The sequence below is a fragment of the Stigmatopora nigra genome, chromosome 9, assembly GCF_051989575.1.
Source record: "Stigmatopora nigra isolate UIUO_SnigA chromosome 9, RoL_Snig_1.1, whole genome shotgun sequence".
Classification (NCBI taxonomy): domain Eukaryota; kingdom Metazoa; phylum Chordata; class Actinopteri; order Syngnathiformes; family Syngnathidae; genus Stigmatopora; species Stigmatopora nigra.
The window spans coordinates 10,703,745-10,724,952 of NC_135516.1; the positions used below are offsets into that span (position 1 = coordinate 10,703,745).

Below are 21,208 nucleotides of genomic sequence, written 5' to 3' on the forward strand. Positions count from 1 at the left end.
TTCTTGTGGGATTGTGCTTATTTTGTAAAATATATTTGTTAAAGCTGTATTTTAAAAAATACATTTTTTTAAATCTGTTATTGAACTACTGGTAGCTGTAAGGACAAATTTACAAAAATGTAAATAGTATGAAAAAATATTTCTAATAAAAGTGCATAGTGGTTTTAAGTATACTTTGGCCAGTGGGAGGCAGTATTGTATAAAACCGTCATGTAACTGCTAACAAAAAACAAGCAAAAAAGCCTTATACATTTTAATTTATTTTATCGAATTAAAGCCTTATTGTAGTCTTTTTTTTATTTACAAATAAAAGCTTTACTATACAATGTGTATTTTTAAGTTTCTTTCTTTTACAGAGTTTTATATAGTTTTTTTAACGAATAGATGCTTTATCTATTTTTTATCCTTATTTAGCCTTAGTCTTTTTTGCACAAATACTAGCCTTACTATACATGGTCATTTTTTCCAAAAGAACTGTTAATTTTGGGGGGGGGGTTTAAAAAAATAAATAAATCGTCTAAGCGTGACGCTTTAGTGACATGTTTTTACTGTCTGGCACCACAGCATGAATTATTTAACGGCAGTTGTGCGTTCCTCTCGGCCCGGGGAATCTTCTCCCTTCTCGTGGGCTCCCAGCATGCAACGGTGCAGCTTGAATAATTGATTATGGCCACTTAGGAGAGAAAGGGGGCATCTCACATGTCCACTTTGAAAGCTGCTGCTTCCCCTCAAAGCAGTGCCATCACAAACTAACACGCTCAGTTCAATTTCTAATCCTACCATAAGCAAAACTTAACTTAGTTTCAATTACAATTATCCTAAATTCAAAGCTTTTTTGCTTCTAGGAGCACTTCAAAAATTGCTTTTTAAATGCTGTTTCCAAAAGTCATTTGATTTTCAACAATTAGGTTGGATTTCTGTTTTTTTAAATTCATATATATTGTTATTAACTGGAAAAATAGAATTGCAATAATGCAATAATTACCAATACATATTTTAATGAGCATCAATAGTTAATTGGCCATGAAGGGTTAAAGGTCATCGGTATTATCCTTTGAATAGCATTCCAACCAAGTGAACACTAATTTATACAAATTTATTGCACTTGTGTTTCCTAAAATATGTCCTCACATTTAATGCATTAATGTTTTAAATATAAAAGTTAGTGAGAGCGCTAAACGACAATTAGGGACCGATCTTGTAAATAGACATTCATTTTTTTAATGACATTAATAGACTAGATAATTTCCACATATATAGTCATTTGAACATTCGTTTTTTCTTTTTCTACGTATACCACATTCTGTTCGGACGTACAACAAACGTAGTACAAAGACGCGCTTGACAGGTGCGGCGGTCGTCCACTATAGAAAACACAAACCAAAACTAGAAACATTTCAGTATAACAGTGACGAGCGCTTATCTTGAACGTGCACTAAAGTGCTAGTGTCATGCAAATATTGGACGCAGAGATGCATTATTTGTCACTCTCTTCACCCATTTACAACCCTGACGCGGACAAACGACATTTTAGCGCCAGGAGAGGGAAAAAAATGACATCATGTGAGTCCGCTTTGCACCAAAAAAGCAGAAGTTTTGTTCGCAGGTAAACCATATTAATGTGCTGTAACATTCACATGAAAAATCAGGTGGTGGATGAGTGACAAACTCAAGTGTGGAGGAAAATTGACTTGCTTCTACTTATTAAGAACTATTAGGGCCACACTAAATAGATTTTTAAAAATTCTTGTATTTTAAAAATATTACCCAAGGGCAGGTCTGTTTTTGCTAAAAACAATATTGGGCAACCGACCTGTACGCAAGCTATTGTAAAAATAAATATGTATTAGTACTTTGTGATTGGCTGGGATAGGCTCCAGCTCCCCCCGCAACCCTTTTGAGGATAAGTGGTACAGAAAATCAATGTTATTGTTCATTTGTATTAATCGCATCTTTCCATAGTTTACCTCGCAATGTATCGCTTTTTTTTTTAAATGAAAAAATTAATATACATTTTGAGTTTTAAATACAGCTATTAGCACATGATTTGACCTATGAGTTAACGTTAGACAATTCAAATTTAAGCCTCATTAAATACATATTGCCTCATGCAAAAAAATAAATCCCCACATAGTATTTCATATTATTTCATGTCATCTGGTTTGGGCTATAATATGGACAAAAATATCATGACACTGTGACTGACTAAGAACCAAATCAGGGTTGGCAAGGACATGCTCCAACAACCCCCGCGATCAATTAATAAATATAAGTACCCAAAAATTCAATGTGAAAAATTAGATAATATAATTGAACTCACCAAAACACTTTAACAGCTTCTGTGTGCATTCCAGGGAGAGATTTCACCAATCAGTCCATCTCATAGTGCGGCATTTTGGTTTAAAAAGTCAATGTTACATTTCGTCTAAGCACAGGGGCCCTTCGTGTTCTTGAGTCCGAAAATGATGAACTTCAGGCGTCCAGAAAAGAAAGGCAAGGTGCCTCGTGGCTGGAGGTTCTTGCGGCGATCCATACTTCCATTCACAATATATCTGAGCATTGCAGCTCAATGCACGTAACTAAATGCCACAATAGATATTAAAACGCCACATTTTGAGTGGAAAAAAATGCAAAATTACTTCTCGCCGGACACGCCGACATTCCTCGTGCGTGTGGCCGATTTTGGTGCTTCTCGGGCGGGCGCAGTCGCTGCGCAAAACGCCGTCTTTTTCCTCATTAAAGCACGCTCGAAAATAAGAAAAATAAACTGGTCACTCGAAAATAACTAAAATAAAGTGGTCGCCACGTCCCCTCATTTATGCTATTTAAACCCTGAATGAAGTTCTAACCAGGATTAAGTTGGCGTTTCTTTCAGCCATGTCGGCCATGTTTAGCCTTCAATAGCGAACTACAGGTTGTGGGAAGGGTCAAAATGTCCGATATTAAAACAACGTAGTAGTATTCAAAGTATTTACATACATACGTTAAAAAGTATTTTTTAGGAATCGTAAGTTTCTCTTTTTAGCATTCTTCAAGACAAAATATGCTACATTAATGTATTGTGTGAACATTCTCAAGATTGTTTTTCTTTGGCTACATTTTCAGAAGCTGGAGTTTAAAACAAAAAAGGTAAATCTATTTAAAAAAACAAAGAACAACTGAAGAAAAGAAATTAATATTTTTGGCCCTTCCAAGTTTTTTTCCCGATTAAAAATAAATTTCCCCTTACACACTCGTTTTATATAATATATTTCGTTTTTTCTATTTAGTGTGGCTCTAATATGCTTTTGCATGACTTGAAGCAAGTTGAAATATAATAATGAACTTAAAAAATGTGTATACACACATACAGAAAATAATGGGTGAAAGATGAAGTCAAAAGGACGAGGCACCTTTTAAGACGTTTGTGGCGATTTGTACTATTTTGTTGTCGTTGATGAATACAGTACATTTGGAGATGTTTCTTTGACTTGAAATTCCCACGCAGGGGTCAGCTGGTGATTCTCAGGTGACCAATGAGCTTTCGTCTCATTCGAGAAAGCCAACGAATGAACGAGTGAGGGTTTGGCGTCAGAGGTAGAGTCCGGGCGACCGTTAAATTCCCGCGTCGCCGGCCGGGACGCTTCCGGGCGGCTCCGGAGTCGGGAAGGTGAACCTCCCTTCGGACGCCGAGATGGGCGGCGACACGTTGGCCCACCGTGAGGGTGGGCGGCGGTTGGGCGGACGGGCCGGGCGCAGGAAGTGCCAGTCCAAGGGCGGAACCACCAGGGATTGGCTGAGGTCCTGTCATAGACAAGTAGACAGTCATGTTATGTGGGGATTAATTCAGAAGAAGAAAAAAACAGGCATAAACAAATTCCCAAGTAAAGCAAAAGCCACCAAAAGTGGTCCTCGGGGGCCACCGTGGGTCCTGGTGACTCCCGACTAAACGTAATCAAGGAAAGACCACCTTTCTATGGGCATCATCAACCAAACTCATTATGAAGTAAAGCTGACTTGAAATAATATACGAAAGGCTACTCTATATGAAGTAAATCTCACTTTAAATAGTCAAAGATTTATTATAAACCCAAAACAATCTTTGCAAAACTTTACCCCGCTAATAAAATGAACATTTATAGATTTAGAATACTTAAACCTAAGCACTAGTTTATGTGTTATGTGTTACTGTCCAAAGGATGTAAAATTCGCACTAGATCTTAGCACATAAAACTCATTATTTTTACTTTTTCACATTGAAATGAAGGGTATTCAATGTAAACAGGTAAAGACAACAACTAAGGGGGATTAAATGAAAATGGGAATTAAGATTTACAGTGTATATATTACATTTGCGGCTGCCATTAATTTAAACAACAACAACACAAAACATGCAAAACTCAAACACACAAATACAAGCCAAAAACACCCCCAAAAATATCCACCTTAAAGCATATTTTGGGACCACTACTTTATTTCTTTTTTTCCTCATGAGTCATTTTGGAGTCTTTCTTAAAAGAAAAGGCCAGTCGAGTGGTTTAAGGTGGACATTTTTTAAGTTAAACTGCAAACAGGCGACAACAACAAAGAAAAAAAATGTGTGATGTAGCAATGAAATACATGAGAAAATGTTCAAAACGAAGCCCATTGCGACCTGTCAGGAAATGTGGAGAAACATGCCAAATAAATGCCACCATCATTTGGTGTGTATGACAAACATGAAGTTTTATAGGAGCACACTGCATTTTTTTCCCCATAATTGATGTGACTGTAAATGAGGAAGATAAAAATTGAAAATAGTCACATGAGGGCGTGTGTGGTTTGGCTCTGTAGAGGGCACTAAAGATTTCCAATGGTTATTCATTGATATCTGTAATACATTATGATGGACAAAAACAAATGTACAAGAAATCTCTCTCTTTAAGAAAGTACCCTTTTTCAAATAACTCTAATTCTCACATTTTTTTTCAGTAAAGTTATATTTAAAGAAGATTAAAATGCATTTTTTCAGGACAGAGCCTAAACTGGTGAACATAAAGTCAATTAAATTGAAACCTATTGTAAATGTATAACTATTTACCAGTTTATTAGTCACTCATCTTTTTGAAACTATGATTTTATTCTATATTTATGCATTTTGAAATTAGAAAAATGCATACCCACAGTATTTTACAAGAGTAAAACATCAGATTTTTAAAAAAACTTTAAAAAATTAACAAATTAGCATAGCAGTAAAATAGCAGCATGGTCCTTTAATGGTTCTTCCTATTTCCCCCCCTGTAAAGCATGCATTCAAATGACTGAGGAGTTTTTGGCTAAGATTTGGGATGATGGCGGAGATGATCTTTGTGATTGGGAGAAGGAAGGAACTTACATGGTGGAGACTTACAGTCCCCACGGAGTTGTTAGCATGACAGTGTGCTTCTGGAGCAAAAAGAGGAAGAGGAGGAGGAGGAGGAGGAGTAGTAGGAGGAGGAGGAGGGGGACACAAACCAAGAGAGTTTGAAATTCTGGAGGACGAGAAGATGACCTTGGAATAAAAACTACTGGTACGGGAAGGATTGGGTGGAAGGATTCGGTCACAGCCATCTTTTTTTGTCTTTCTGGGCCTTGCAAGATAGATGGACAACGTTAAATTATCATATATTTTAGTTTCGGTCTTGGCGTAGAGTGAAGTCTGATTAAGTTCCTTTAAAAAATGCTGACGATGCTATTCCACAAGGTCAGGAATTGGTGATAGAATGCCCGCAATTATCAGGCAGCTTTAGTGTGTGTGTGTGTGTGTGTGTGTGTGTGTGTGTTGTGCTGTGCTCGGGTGAAGATTGATTTTTGTTAAGAAGATTATCCGCAACTTTAACAAAATAATCTTCCACTAATCCCGAATTACGATGAATCGTTACGCTCATTTGTGAGCGTGATCCCTTCATATCTTGGTTGATCCCACGCAGGAGAAGTTCCAGCAATTCCATTAAAGTCACACTTTTGTCCTGCAAATGTCGTCATTATTTTGGTTTTTGACTAAAACATAGACACTACAGGTGGCAAAATGGTGGCCAGATCCTGTTTCTGCACTTGTTTAAATTCAAATCAGGATTAAACATATATTTTTTTGTGTGTAGGTGTGGTTGCCTGAATTGTACAGTTTAAAAAAGAGGAAAATTCAGTGACGAATAAAAAACCATTAAGGAAGCAAAGTGAAGGGATTTCTTACCTCCAAGCATCCGGGTTGCGGGTCCACCAATTTGCTTCCCATGGCTCCCGCCTGCAACCTTCTTTCGTCCTGCAGTTTCTTGTTGAGGATGCGGGTGGCGTTCTCGCCCAGCGTGTACCCCGGTGGCGCCGACAGGTCCTGCCGGATGCTCACCACTTCGGCGTTGCGTTCCCCCCGTGTCTCCACGATTAACTGCACGGGGCTGGGCGAGCGACCCCTGGCGCCCCTGGGGTCGGACACTCCGGATTCGGCGGCGGCGACGTCGGCCGGGCGGGATCGGCTGGGGGACTTGTTGAACTTTTGGGCGCTGTCGTAAGCCACCGGCGTGTGGTCGATGATGTTGAAGAGGCTGGAGAGGCCGTCGTTGATGGTGGCGTGGACGGGGCTGTCCCGCGTGGTGGTGGAGCGGGCCCACGCCGACTCGCTGTTGCCTTTCTGCGGCGTGGTGGGCGTGGCGGCCCGGCCGGCGTTGGCTACATCCGCCTTGTTGGCCGACGACGTCTTGCGCTGGAGTTTGGGCGAGCCGTACTTGGGCGAACAGCAGGGGCGCTCAAACTTACTCTGGACCACGGGCGAGTACTGCACCTTGCGGGTATTCCGCGAGGGGGACGAGATGGGGGTGCCGCCGCCTTTTGGGGTCAGGCAGCGGTGGGGGCTGCTGGTCAGGGTCCTCAGGAGGTCCGTCTGCAAACCCACGCTGATGGTCTGAGTGGTCTGGGTGCCCCTGGTGGTGAAGCCGTTGGTCTGGCAGGCCGAGTCGCGGAGGGACGGGAGCGCCGTCGTCGCCGCCGTTGTCCCCGCCGGCGAGCGGATGGCGTTCCTCACCGAGATGGCCACTTCTTTCATATCGTCGCTCATGTTCCGGGAAAGCTGCAGATCTAGCGCCGAGGCGTAGCCCACCGTGGGGACGATGGGGGACGATGGGTTGGGGGAAGTCCTCAACCCCCCGGCTTCTAGAAGGCCGCAGGGCCACCTCCCGCCGCCGAACGCTTCGTCCGAGCCGCCGGCCGCCTCGCCGTCGCCCCTGGCCTTGCCGCCTTTTGCGTAAATGGGGTCCGATTCCGACTCGGGCCCGGCTCTGGCGGGGCTGCGGAGGACGTGGACCCCGTAGGCGTCGGCCCCCAGGCTGGCCCGACTGTTAAGTGTGCTGGTGGTGGTCAGGCTGGCGCTGGTGGTGAGGAACCAGGAGGGGGTTTGGAAAGAGTCGCCTTCTGGAGGGACGGCGGAGGTGGCGGGTGACGGGAAGTCCCAGCCTTTGTTGTTGAACTCCTCGATGTATTTGAGGTCGTCGGGCGAAAGGGGCGGGGTGACGTCGTCTTGGCCCCGCTCGCCGTGGCGCGTCTTGTCGGGGAGGAACGGCGAGCTGTCCATCAGGCGCTGGAAGTCGCTCATGGAGCAAACTGACTTGGCTCTATAGTTGGAGTGAACATAGTACATCATTAAGAAATCAAAACAAATGGCCATATTTAGCCGTAAAATTCCCTTAAAATAGTTGACTTTTACTACAATTTCTCCCGCCCCGATTCAAAATGTTCACCTCCATATTCAAGGTTTTCAATAGGAAGTCCAAATGTGTTACTTTGAAGGAAAAATCTGCATGCTTACCTCAGCAAACTGCCGCCGCCAGCCATCTCCTCGTCGTCAAACAAATCCCGAGTTCCTTCTTTCTCGCAAATCACATTAAGGGCCTTAAAGAAAAAAAATAGGCACATTTCTAGTTACGGGGCCAATGTTGAAGAAAACATTCAGAGTCTTACTTACCTCCTTCAGGCAGGGAAACTTCTTCTCCCCCTCGAGTCTACAAGGTGGCGAGACCTCCAAGCTGGCGAGGGGATCCAGAGACAGCGCGTCCAGAAAGGGGCTCTCCGTCGGGCTTCTCGGTCTAGTGCCGACTTGCTCCGCCATCGCGGCGTCCGAGTCGGAGAGGGAGCGGATGGGCGGCACCAGGGTGGGGGCGGCGGAGCGTGGGGAACGCGGGGAACGGGGGGAACGGGTGCCAGGGCCTTCCTCGGCGCCCTCGCCTCGCCGGCAGCTGAGCTCCCTCTGCAGCTGAAATCGGGGCATACTTTAGGATGGAAGGTTGCATGTCTTAATCAGCGTAAAATTAAATATTCGTCGTCATATTTTTCATTGTCCGAGTCTATCCCCCCAAAAAGGCGGAAAACAACCTCCAGACCGAGATTTAGACAAAGGTAGAGAATAAAAATGAAGAGTAAGGTGGTCCCTGACCTTCTCCATCTTGTGGTGGAGCTCACGATGTCCGCCGTCCCACTCTTGTCGCTGCCGCTCAAAGTTGTCCATCAGCTCGGCCCTCTCGCGACTCCAGCGCTTCTCGCCGTGCTGCAGCCGCCAGCGAAGGTCCAGCGAGGTCTTGTGGCTTTCGGCCAGCAGGCGCCGGTGCTCTTCCCGCTCCTGCTTGGGCGCCCACTCGGGGTCCCCTTCGTCTCCCTGGGCCTGGCCGCGCATTTTCCCTGGCGCCTCCTCCTCCGCCTGCACCAAAAACAAGATGACAAAATGTTTATCCATCTATGTTCAAGGGCAACTTTGTTTTTTTTCCCCCTCTCTGTACGGTTATGTTGTTTTTTAGGCTATAGTTGTGTGTTATCTTAACAGATGCCTAGTTAGCCTGTTATTCTCCATTTTACCAATGTGACTTTAACTTGTTATTTTTCGGTTACTGATAAAAAAATAGAAAAGGCACTCCTAAAAATGCCTCTTCCATATTATCTTTCTTTTAAATTATTGGTCTGGTGCGACTTATAGTCTGAAAAAAACTATAGCGTTCTTCAGAAACGTTAAATTTTGAGGTCTATATTTTGAAAATGGAGTAGCAAACAAAAATATGAATGCACAATGTATAATTTAACAATCTGTATTAAGCATGCCGTTTTTCCCAAATCAACGCCACTCATGACGGTTTCCATTCCGCCCGATTGCGGCCATCTGCGCGTACCTGCGCGAGCTGGCACTTGATCTCCGCCCACTTGACCTCCCAGGCGGCCTTGTCGTTGGCGTAGGCCTGCTGCAGTTGGCAGCGCCGCGCCTCCTCCTCGCGAAGCTCCTCCCTAAACTGCTCCAGCAGAGAGCGCAGCGCCTGCAGCATTCGCCGGTTCTCGCCAAACTGGAAACACATGGGATGCCATTGAGAATTTAACTTCAACGAATGATTCCCAGATATTGTTGTTTTTGTAGCCGTTCCATTCGAGTTTCCAATACATAGTCCAAGATCGGGACAATGTGATTACCTGATGCTGGTACTGTCCATTGGGTGACACGCCGTCAACCTCCGGCGGCTGCAACGTCCCGCCCAGCTCGGGGGGGCTCTCCGACTTCTCCAACTAAATACAGACAAATCAAAGTCATTTGATAAGAGAAAATAACTAAAGACCCCCTTAGATCAGGAGGATCAATGTCAAATTGTAGTTTTCTTTCAATTGGACATGGTAAAAAACAACTGTCCACATTTGTGGCATTTTGTATCGAGCTCAAAGTCTCAGCATTTGTGCCACAACTCACCTCCGGTTGGATGCCGACGCCGTCCCTCCCTCCTCCGTGCCTCCAGCGGGCCAGAATGGACTTGAGCTTAGCGTAGAAGACGGCCGTGTTGCGGCGAAAGAGGCGAACCTCTTGCAGCAGGGTGGCTCGCTCCTGAGCCCAAGAAGCTTCCGGAGTCGGCAGGAGGCCCGGCAGTTCCAGGCGGGGTCGTGGACGCTCGCCCTCCTGGGGAAAGGCCAGTAAATATCACCTTACTTCATTCATTCATTTGTATTGTATTGGTTTGTATTTGGTTTACTAAGTGTGTCTGTTTTTCTATAAAATAACAAGAATAAAAGGGACTATTATCAAAATTGCTGACTATATTTGAACAGGTGATTACATTTGCACTAATGCAGTAAAAGGTCATAGGGGTCAAAAATATGTTTTTATAAATAGTTAAGATAACTCAAGAACCATTAAAAGGATTATCGTCCAACTATAAGGATATGTTTGTAATATGAAGGGAAGGGGTGAGGTCAAAGGTCATGGGGGACAGAAAAATGTCTGTGGTTAATTAACTAAGGATCAATATAAGTATGATAAATAGTTTGGGTCGAAGGTCAGCTTGTGACATTCAAAATGGATTGGACCTCTAGCACCACCTTAAATGATCACCAATCTCTCTGTACCTGAGGCAACGAGACCACCGGGGCGTCCCGTTCGTCCGTCGTGAGCCTCACGGGTCGTTCGTGATCCAGACGGAGCTGGACGTCGAAAGCGGGGCTCTCCCGTGGTGCCTATTTGCCACAAAAGCCAAATATTTTTTTAAAAAACAGCTCATTTGAAGCAAATGTTACAAAAGCGTAAAAGGCAAACGTCCCTCCCGACTAGGTCAAAGGTGAGCCACGTGGGGCTAATCCCGCCCGCCTCATTCCCTTTTCCACCTCCCGGATTACGGGAGGCGTGCACGCAGATGTGCTGTCATTTGTTATGTCACATTTAGCCTTATGTACCTTTCAACTCAGGTCACATCAAAAAGGAGGGTCAAATCAGCAAGTTTTTACATGAAATTAAGCGGGAAAGCAAGCAAAATGAGGGACTGACCTCTGCTCTTAAAACCAGGGGTCGGCTGTACCTAGCGAGTCCTGCCGCACCTCCCCTGCTTTGGTTGTAGGGTTCCACGCCTCCTTCCTGTCCTACGTGCCACTCCAGCTCATCCCGCTGACCGGACTGTGAGTGAGGAGGGGTGAGGAGGGGTGAGGGGGGGTCCGGGAAGTGGACAAGGGGGAGGGTGTGGGTGGAGAGGGGTGGCGGAGATTGTGGTGATGTGACAGGTGGACAAATACAAATAAAAAAGAACACCAAAAAGGACAACAAGGTGGGTGAGGAAAAAAAAGAATAAACAGTGAATGACGGAGGAATACGAGCAAGGGGGCGGGGCAACTAAAAAGACCACCAAAAAGAGACTAAAGTAGAAAAAAGAGCGCAAAAAGAAAGACCAACTTAAAGATGACGGCGTATGTCAGAGATGAGAAGAGGACAAGAATGAGAATCAACAAAATGGCGGGCTGGAAGATCTGAAGGAGGGAGGGGAGAGGGGGTGAGAGGGTGAGAGAGGGAGAGGGGGGGGTGCAAAAGACTTGTTATGAAGCGCATGCAATGACGGACATGTGAGTCCAAACCAAAGCAGCTGGCTTGAGAAGTAAACATGGCAAAAAAAAGGTGCAGTGCGGCAAAGCGATGGACAAAATGGCCGCTTACGTTTTGGCCAAAAGTCAAGGAAAACGCTTCAATCAAGTGTCTTTTCTGTTTGTTTTTTTTAAAGATTCAGATTCAAAGACTAAAAACTGAAAAGGGCAAGTTCTGGCGCCTAAAAAAAAACAAAATATTCCAGTGTGATTTGGATTTAGGACAGGATGATTTTTCCACCCTATGTTTATTCCAGCCGACTGACAGACATTTTACTTTAAACGTGTTAGAGCCGCGAGTGCAGAATACACCCAACTCTGCGGGGACGCTGGGACACGGGGGACAAAGTCAGCAAAGCTCTCTGCCGGAAGCAGAGGACGAGACGTGGGAGAGGACGAGGGCGTCGTCTCCTCTAAGCGGTTGGAAAAGATTCCAGGAAGTGGGCGAGCTCCCTTCATCCTGCAAGCCTGCTTTAGAGCCTTTTTGTTTACCGACACACAACGTGACGTTTGTCTCCTCGACGACAAACGGACAAACATCAAACAGTGGCGCCCGGGAAGGAGTAGCGGTAAAGAAGCGGGCCCGTTCAGAAGTCGAAAGGCACTGGGATGGCGGCCAAGCGGGCAGGTTGGCAATGCGTGTGGGCGCTCGATGGGGTTCATGTCTGTGAAGATGCAAATGGCAATGTGGCGGCAGCGGGAAATGGTGGCGACGGCGGTGGGGGGGATGGGCGGCGGTGCCAGCGTGGTCGAGCTGGCTTGCGACAAGATCTCCAATTTGGAATTTCAGAGGCCTCGATAATTTTCCTGAGCCGAGTGGATTGAGCATGTAGAAGGAGGCGGGGCAGCTGACAAGTGGACAATTTTCCTTTGATGGATCTGGGCGAGTCTTGATCACTTTTTTTATACTCAATTATTCTATCATTAAAAAAAGGAACTTTAATAGGGTATCGAGCAATTCAACGAAGAATCTCGATGGCCTGATGAAAGGAAACTACTGACCTTTGGTCTGACCTATTTTGATAAACCTTGTTCTACCTAAGGTCACCGTGTAAGCCGTGGGGGGTCCCCAAACCGGTCCTCGCGGGCCACTGTGGGTGCAGGTTTTAGTTCTGACCGATCCAGCACAGACAGGACGCCATTTTGGGGAAAAATGGTCCTCTATATGGCTTAAAATGAAAACCTGCACCCACTGCAGGCCTTTGTGGACTACTTTAGAGACCACAGCTGTAAGTCAACATTTACAAATAAGGCAAAACAGCAGTCAGGAACAGCCAAAATGGAACTTACCTGAAAGTCCGTCATCAGGTCTCTTCCGAAGGTGGCGATGGGAGAATCCCGGGACATGGAAGTGACGCTGGACAGGAAGCTGCTGGACTCGGTGAGGTGTGGCATGGGGGACAGGTCGTCGGTCCCGTCCCTGGTACCATCACCGACGTGTTCTAACTTTTCCACAAAGACGTGCAGCTCGGTGCGGAAAGCCTTCATCCGGGTATTGATGGTGTCCAGGACTTGGGGGTCCCCTGCTCCTTGCGGACCCTCCGGCGCGGTCACCACCAGCCTTCCCTCCAGGATCAGACTGTCCGTGTCGTTGATGAGCCGGTCCACGCACTTGCCCAGTCTGTCGGCTTCCCTTTTCACGTTGGCGAAGGATTCCCGTTCCTCGCGGCGGCGATTGGCGAGGTCGGCCACGTCAGAGGGTCGCGTGCTTCCTAGTCCAGAAGTGGTGGTGGTGGTGGTTTTCTCCAAGACATCTTCAGAGTCGCTTTCCCCGCCAATGGGGCCTTCCCTCTTGGGTTGGAGGAGTAGGAGTCGCCCCGCCTCCTCGTCCTCGGCGGCCTCTTGCCGGCCGGCGTCGCCATCTTGCGAGCCCCCCGTTCTCAGACCCAGGTGGGCGGCCAAGTCGCAACGTTGGACGTTAGACAGGAGAACCCGGTTCTCGTACTGGAGCTTCATAACTTTCCCACTCAGCTCGTTAATCTGCATCCTGGCCGATTTCAGCTCTTCCGTGGCCGTCCCGCCGTTGGCGCCGCCCGCCGGTTGGAATCCCCCACGGTCGGCCGGCCCGCAACCGAACCTGAAGCGGTCCAACTCCGAAGTCAGCTGCCTGTTGTGGTCCTCGATCTCGGAGATGGAGCGTCGCAGGAGTTCCGCCTCCTCCTCCACGAACTGTAAGTGTCGGCGAAGCTCGCCGGCCGACTCGATGGGGTCGGCGCCGTAGGGCGAGGTGGGCACGCTGGAGAAGGGCTCCCGTCCGAAGCAGTCTCGCTCGTACTGGCAGCGGATGTCGTCGTTTTCCGCCCGCAAGCTGCGGTTGTCCACCTCCAACTCCACGATCTTGCGTCCCAAGATGTTGGCTTCTTCTTCCACCAGCTTGAGTCGCAGTCGCAGCTCGGCTTCCCGGGTGGAATGGGGGCCACCGCCGGGGCAGTCGGTCAGGGGCAGGGGGCTGTCCACGTCCCCGTAGAGTGACTTGTACTTTTGCAGCTCCTGCTCCAGTTGCTCCTTCTCCCTTCCCACTTTGGCCATCTTTTTGCGCATCAGACCCGACTCCTCCTTGGCGAACTGGAGTTGACATCGCAGATCGGCGCAGTCCTCCTATTGGTGGGAAATGTTGGTTACGATTTTGTATAGAGAATGATTGGCAGGGATTGAAGAAATGGACTTTTAAGACATTTTCTCCTCAGTTTTTGCAACCTTATTTTACCTTAATTTCCCTTTTAATTATTTTATCGTCTTCTAAACTGGAGTTGGCTTCTTCTGTCTGGCCTTGTATTTGATTTAGAACCATTTCAAACATTGTTTTTTTTAAATATTATTTCAATTAACGAATGAATTATTTCAAATGACTTTAAAACATATCTATATTGTCTATTTCAAAACAGCAATTGATGACTAAAAATCTTGTTTTCTCAGCCACAATTGGCCTCTCAGCTGCAACTATGAGGTCAATATCCTCTACAAAAGTAGCAAAAAAAATACATTTTTATGTAAAAATGCATATTTTGCAAGAGAAAAGTTTCAAGAAATCAAATAAAATGAGGTAATGACCTGGCTGGTGGATTTCTTGTCCTTAAAAGATCCCCCTCGTCGCCTCAGCGCAGCCTGGAAAACATCAGCCCAAAAAGAGACAAACATGATTATTATTGACACAAAAATAAATCATTGAGAATGACAGATGTCCAGTTGACTTCAGACTGGCAGACGTCCAATCCATTTGAACCTTGGTTCAACATTGGTGACTCATTTGTGGCGGGGCAAAAGACGGCGAGTCATCCCTGGACCCGCCATCCAAGAGGAAACACCCACTTAGCAACGGGAGCAAAACATAAACGCAACCCGCATCGGACCTTATTTTTCCACCACACACTTTTTGGTGGAGCTCTAACATCCGTCCAGTCCTGTTGACAAAACTTTGATGTGAATGACTTTATATTGTAAGTACAAGTGACTGTGTTTTAAATGAGATTTTTCAGATGGTGGTGCACCTTGAGATTAGATTAGATTAAATTTTATTTGCAATGCAAAATGATTGGGAAACATTGCTGTCCCCCTCAAATAATGGCTTTGTGGCTGGAGTGACCAATCCGGCTGACTTTGTTGCCACGTTAAGTGTCTGTCTAACAGCGCTAGCGTTCTAATTCCTCACCACAGTGACGCGGCTAATCTGTCTGTCTGTCTGGGGAGACACTGGATTAAACAAAGCTTCTCAAGACCCCCATAAAACGCTGACAACCACATACGGCTCACCATAGGGCAAGGGTGTCAAACTCGGTTGAAGTCTAATCTGCACGCACTCCATCACAGACCTTACCAAATTCTAGTTTTACAGCACCCTTGTGTAAAAAAAGTGACAACATTTAATTCTATATGTACAGTATCTATGAGCTAGAAAGTCTGAATGAAAACCACAAGCGGCCGGGAACCGACCCCCCACCGGGCCAATTTCGGCCCACGCGCCGCATGTTTGACACCGCTGTCGTAGGATGGCAAGAAAAGTTGAAAATACAGTTTTCTTTCATCGAACAGTCTGTACACGGAAAATGCGGAAGACGAAGCCAAGTGCGTGACTTTGACGGCGGAGGCGCTAATGGGATTTAGCGAATTGGGGGTGTGTGTGGGGGGGGTAATAGGGGGGCGGGAGGTGTGCACAAAAGGAGCTTTAGAGGGCGGCTGGATGCAGATAAAGCTGGTGTCTAAGACTGCCGCACAACGGGCCCCAATAAATGGGGCTATGAAATGTTCCCAGAACGATTAGAAGAGGCGGACTTTAATCCATTTGGGTGGATTGGTTCATAACGCGTACACACTCGATTGAGTGTAAATACTAGCGGGATAATTAGCGCCCAAGCGTGCGGTGTGTTTATTATCCTGGCTCCTAATCTCTTTGGATGAATTCAGTCATTGGCCGGAATATTCAATTGAGTTTGTTTGACACGGCACGAGAGCCACGGGTTCAAACTCCTCTTTTGTCGCAGCCCACTTTGTAGTTTCCACTTCAAAGAGTCATTTGGTCTGAAAATCAACAATAATTTTGATTTTTGGGGCATTTTGGACATGAAAATTGTTCAGTTCTGCTTTTTTAAGCACTTAAAAGATGAATTTGCTTGATTAGCTGCTACTATTATCCAAGCACAAATATTATTATTTTCTAATTTGCATTGGAAAAATCAGCAGACATTTTCATTTCATTTAAAATCTAAAATGTTGGATTTTGGATAAAAACTGCAAAACAACTAACTATTGAATTTTTTAGATTAAAACAAATAACAAAAATGAACATTCTGACATCAAATTGATATCCCGAGTATATTTTCTTAACTTTTACAAACTTGGGAGTTCCCATCTATCCATTATTCTTATTTCATTTATAATTGATTATTGATTACTCTTATTGTACTTGACTTGTGGTTTTAAAACCCATCAACCAATCAGAACGCAAAATAAAGTCACCTCCAAACGAGACCACCTAACCTGCCAACAAAGGGCAACAGCACCAAAAGGGGAGTCATTTAATTAAGCCCGGGCCCCCAAAAAAGTCTTTGCGTGCGTCCCAAAGGAAAGAAAAGGAATAAAAGCCAGACAACAGAGGGTTGCTTGTGCGGGGGGGGGGGGAGGGGGGGGTGTATTGGGGTCTCTGATTTCATCGAGGAGGGGACGCGGGGGTGGGCGCATCCAGCTGGCTGATAATGAGGCCACCCTCGCACGCCCTCCCCTCCCGCGCTAGTCCCACGGCTCACAATTAGTGGCTAACGAGGAGGGCGGGGCCTCGCCGTTATCGCCCCCGACGGGCGAGATTGAGTGACATGGCAACCGACATTGGTTAACGTGGAGGGGATACCTATTTCCGTTAATGGCGCCGTAATGGGCCGTTTGAAGGGTGATATAACGCAGCGGTGAATTCTAGTTGGCACTTATTGCCGTTGAAAGGGAGCGAGGCACACATACGATGACGGTGGCGGCGGCGGCGGCGGGTGCCAGCCACTGCGGCAGAGAATCTCCTCATTCGTTGGCGCGTGCTAACTGGGTCAATGAGATTCCGTCATATTCTTCAAAAAGATTCCGATCAGCGACGGGGGAACCTTAAAATTCCCCAAAAAAAACCGCAGGAAGGCACCTGGAAATGCCCAAAAATCTGCAGGATGAGACAATCGAACAACCTGGGAAAAGACCTTCAAAATCTGGGCTCGATCCTGCCCGACAGGCACTTTGCAGCTCATTTGTAGCGAACGCGCAGAATGAAATGCTTTCATTTTTTTTCCGACAAGGGTGGCGCAAAACCGGTGTCTTAAGATTTGAATGTACTTTGCTAATTTTCTTATCCGCAATCACATTTGTTCATTATTCATCAAAACAGTGCCTTGAATGGCAACACACAAGTTACTCACTCTCCCAAACTAAAAGGAGGTCATCTAGAAATGGCCAAAAATCAGCAGCAACTGAGAAACGAAGAAAGGTTCCTTAAAACCAATAGAAATGATCCCAAATATAGAACAAGTGACCTTTTAAATAGCTTAAAATGGAAATCAAGTGATCTCCCACAACCCACAAGTAGTTGACCTGCCAACCAAACTGAATCAGAGCACCCCCAGTTTCCTCACTGACCTCTTTGGCACGCTCCAACTCGTTATGGAGCGCTTGCTTGGAAATCTCCACCTCGATGATCCTCTGGCGCAGCTCCTCGTTGTCGTCCTCTGCTCGGCTTCGCTTGTCCTCCACGCTCTCCAGCTCGTTGTGCAAACGCACCGACACGTCCTTGGCCACCTGAGACGGCACGCCGGGGGTTAAGACAGTCCGCCGTCTCGGGGACGGGGATTTGAACCCACCTTGAGGTCCTGCTCCAGGGCGCGAAGAAGCTCCCCGTCCACGTGTCCGGTCTGGGCGGCGCGTAGGCCCTTCTGCTCGGCCTTCCTCAGGCGGTATTGAAGGATGCGGCAGTTCTTGTTGGAGCGTTCCAGTTCTCGGCGCAACTCCTGTAACTGGTACACTTCTTCGTCCATATAAGTGTCGCGAAGTTCCTCCATCTCCGCTCGCAGTTCTTCCGCCTCGTCCTGCGAGACAATGCATTAGTTAGTTAGTTGTGAGTTTGAAAACTGAAGTGTAGGACTGAGACCATGCCTTATGCATTGTAAAAAGTTCTAGGTTTCTCTTGAATGAATTCGTGTATATAAAAATAAATACTACAGTAATACCTCGCTATTTTGCGGATCGACTACAGCGCATTTACCACATCATTTGAATAAAAAAAGTTATTTAAAAAAGTTATTTTTTGTAAAACTGATTTTGTTGTACCCATTTCGGCTCTAAACCGGATCGTCTCGTTCACTGGTACAGTAGCGGATGAAAACTTCATTGTTGATTACCCTTTTCACTGTATAAATATAGCGCATCAGCAAGCAATGTACCAAGACAGTCAAGCCGTCATACAACGATATTGACAGAATCTTGAATTGCAATCATTAATAAGGGGAGCGATTGGCCAAGGTTGACAGGTATGGATGATGTAACAGGTCTTAAGTGAGGTATTACTGCAGATGTATAAACATTAAAATATGCCATCCCAAAATCAAAATAACCCTCAAAATACACAGCATATAAATGTTATCAATTGATCCTTACAAGGAAAAAAGACTGGACGGGTGCCTGCGAAGACAAGAAATCATGAATTGACTGCAAATTTAATCGGATGAATTTCAGATCTATTTAAAAGCCGCTGAATACATGAATGGGAAAACATTTTGTGTGTGGGGGGCATGGATGATTCATACTTTCTTTTGTCATCCTGAATGATACTATTGTTGAGCCTCCTTCTCTTCTACTAAGCAGTTCTTAAGCTGTCATGGCAAATGACACATGGAAGCTCAGTTGGATGCAGAAAGGAGACATGAAATATTGGAGCAAGCCACAAAGATAAGATGCTTAGTTACATCATCGGCAGCCGCACTGCCGGACCTCTCTAATCACAAACACGTATTAGCATGTCATCGCTAAAGGTACGCTCCATTTGTTTTAGTTTGACATAAGGACAAAACACAACATGCCCATAATAAGCATGCACAATATACTTCTTAATTAACTGACTATCTAAACAAGTGTTTGTAGCAGCCCTAATTTGCACATAGATCTGTTTTCCAATGAAAAATCTGTAATCCGTTTCTTTTTACGAGAAACCAGTCGTTTGATTCATCGGGCCTCGGCAGGAAACGCGACGGCGATCATTTGAAAAGGGCAAGAGTTTTACGGTGCGCTATTTCAAGTGGTTAAATAACAGCCTCTAATGGAGTGAAAAGTATGAATTTTTGGTCTTGCATGGAAAGGTGTCCTGTTTAACTGCCCAGTCTATTGAATTGGTTATTGGAAAAAAGCTGGACATATTTAGTTAGTTATTATTAGTGTGTTTTGGGGTTAGCATGTCAGTTATTGGAGCAGCTGACTCCGCATCAGGCCGCCTGAACTCGGGTCGGGCACACATGGGACATGAGGGACGGACAAGGGTGGCTTTGGTAAGGAGAGAAAAGCTGAATAACTATTTGCAATGTTGTCACCAAGGCCAAGATACACACAAATGTGTACAGATGAAACACACAATGACACAAGTCTACAATTGGTTTATTTTCTATTCCACTGAGTGCCGCTCTGAATTTGGCTTTTTTGTTTGCACATCTAATGCTGTCAATGGGAACGAATCCTCGCCACCCCCTGCCTTGGAGTGGATTAGACTTTGCCCACCGAAACATGATCATCAATTGGACGCCTATTGCCGTCAATGGACTTTACTAAGAAGAAATACAAAAGCCCTTACCTTCAAATAATCATTCTCCGATCGCAGATCCTCAATATCCCTTAGCAGTTCATCCTCGGTTCCTCTGGCTTTCGTCTCAGCACCGGACCGGACCAGAGATGACATACGAGCCTCGGGGAGGGGATGAAGCCCCGAGGTCCGCGGGTGCTCCCTGTCGCTGGAGCCGGTGGCCGACCTGCCGTCACCGTCACCGTCACCATCGCTGCTGGCCACCGGCGCCAACTCGGACGGGCAGTCCGACAAGTCCGAACTGCTGTCGGTCTGAACCACCAGAGCCGTCGGTACCCGGAGGGGAGATCCATGAGCGGGGTACACCGGAACCAGTTTCGCCTTCTTGGCCTTGGCGAAGAGAGGACTGCCGGCTGCTTTCAGCTCGGCTCCGGGAAGCCGAGTTGGCTTCTTGGTCAAGCCGGCCTTGGCGCTACTCCTGGCAGCCGCAGGAGGGTTCTCTTTGGCGGCGGCGAGGTTGCGCCTGGAGCCCCGGTTGGGGGGCTGCTGTTTGCTGCTGAGTTTGGGCGATTTGGGTCCGAGGAGCGCAGGCTTGGCGGCGCGGCCGTGTACGTCCTTCAGGGAAGGTCTGGCCGGGGAGGGCACCCGGTTCGGTCTCTTCTTCTCCGGCTGGTTGGCTCTGGTGTCGCTGCCCGCGGAGCCTCCACCGGAGCTCTCCATCGTACACCGGTGGCGGGAGGTCGACGTTGGCAACGGGTCGGGAACAATTGCGGAGCGTCTTCCTGGTGGGCTTCCAGATGAGCATCGTGCGCTCGCTCTCCCTCTCTCTCACTCACTTAGTCCCGCACGGTGTCCGAAGTGTCCCCGTGGGGGAGGACGACTGCAGTCGTTACCTATCGCCGGATTCGACAGCCAAGTTGCAGACATGCTGGCGGCGGAGACGTCACTACATTCGGCCTGACGAGTCGGCTGCGGCTCGCCATCTCCGTCCTGGCCGCGTCTCGGGAAAGACTCCTCGGCTGCAATCGACGTGTCAGGTCCGCAATCGCTGCGGTTGTGTGACGCCCGTGATTGACTCTGGACAGCGCATGCGCGAGATGCAACACGCGCACACACCTCGTGGGTTCGGGATGGAAGCAGGTCGCTTGTTAGAAAAGCACACCCTGCAACCACGTGACCTAGACTTGTCCTAGGGTGGAAAAAGAATATTGCAGCAGTTTCATTATTGGATGCCATTGACGGATATAGAAGACTATTTTTGTCACAACATGGCAGAGAATGCATTGAAGCCCAATTCTGGACCTTGAGGGCTACCATCCAGTATGTGTTCCTACATGTCTCCCTTCATCAACACACCTGAATCAAATCAGTATGTCATTAAGCTTCAGGTGTGACATGGAAAACAGATGACTGACTCTCACTAATTATTTTCTCCTTTAATACAGCAGATAAATAAACATGTCTTTCCTATGATGCACATGATATATATTTTCAAGTCATTCTGGATACGTATACATAAAAATTATGCACGCACCTTTATCCGAATTAATGACGGCTGTTGTCTGCGGTTCAGAAAGCAAGAAAAACACGTTAGAGAGAGAT

General features: G+C 46.6%; 1 protein-coding gene across 1 annotated transcript; it reads right to left on the reverse strand.

Annotated features, from left to right (window-relative positions):
- Positions 1–3,202: 3,202 nt before the first annotated feature.
- Positions 3,203–20,758, reverse strand: mtcl1 (microtubule crosslinking factor 1). The gene is made up of 15 exons (XM_077724482.1): positions 19,658–20,758; positions 17,682–17,906; positions 17,461–17,619; positions 14,407–14,460; positions 12,646–13,953; positions 10,772–10,897; positions 10,357–10,464; positions 9,707–9,910; positions 9,436–9,528; positions 9,144–9,311; positions 8,420–8,680; positions 7,952–8,239; positions 7,796–7,878; positions 6,191–7,601; positions 3,203–3,783 (listed from the first exon to the last, which is right to left on the reverse strand). The coding sequence occupies exons 1-15, from the start codon at positions 20,324–20,326 to the stop codon at positions 3,595–3,597; spliced, it is 5,346 nt and encodes a 1,781-aa protein (XP_077580608.1). The 5' UTR covers positions 20,327–20,758; the 3' UTR covers positions 3,203–3,594.
- Positions 20,759–21,208: the final 450 nt, after the last annotated feature.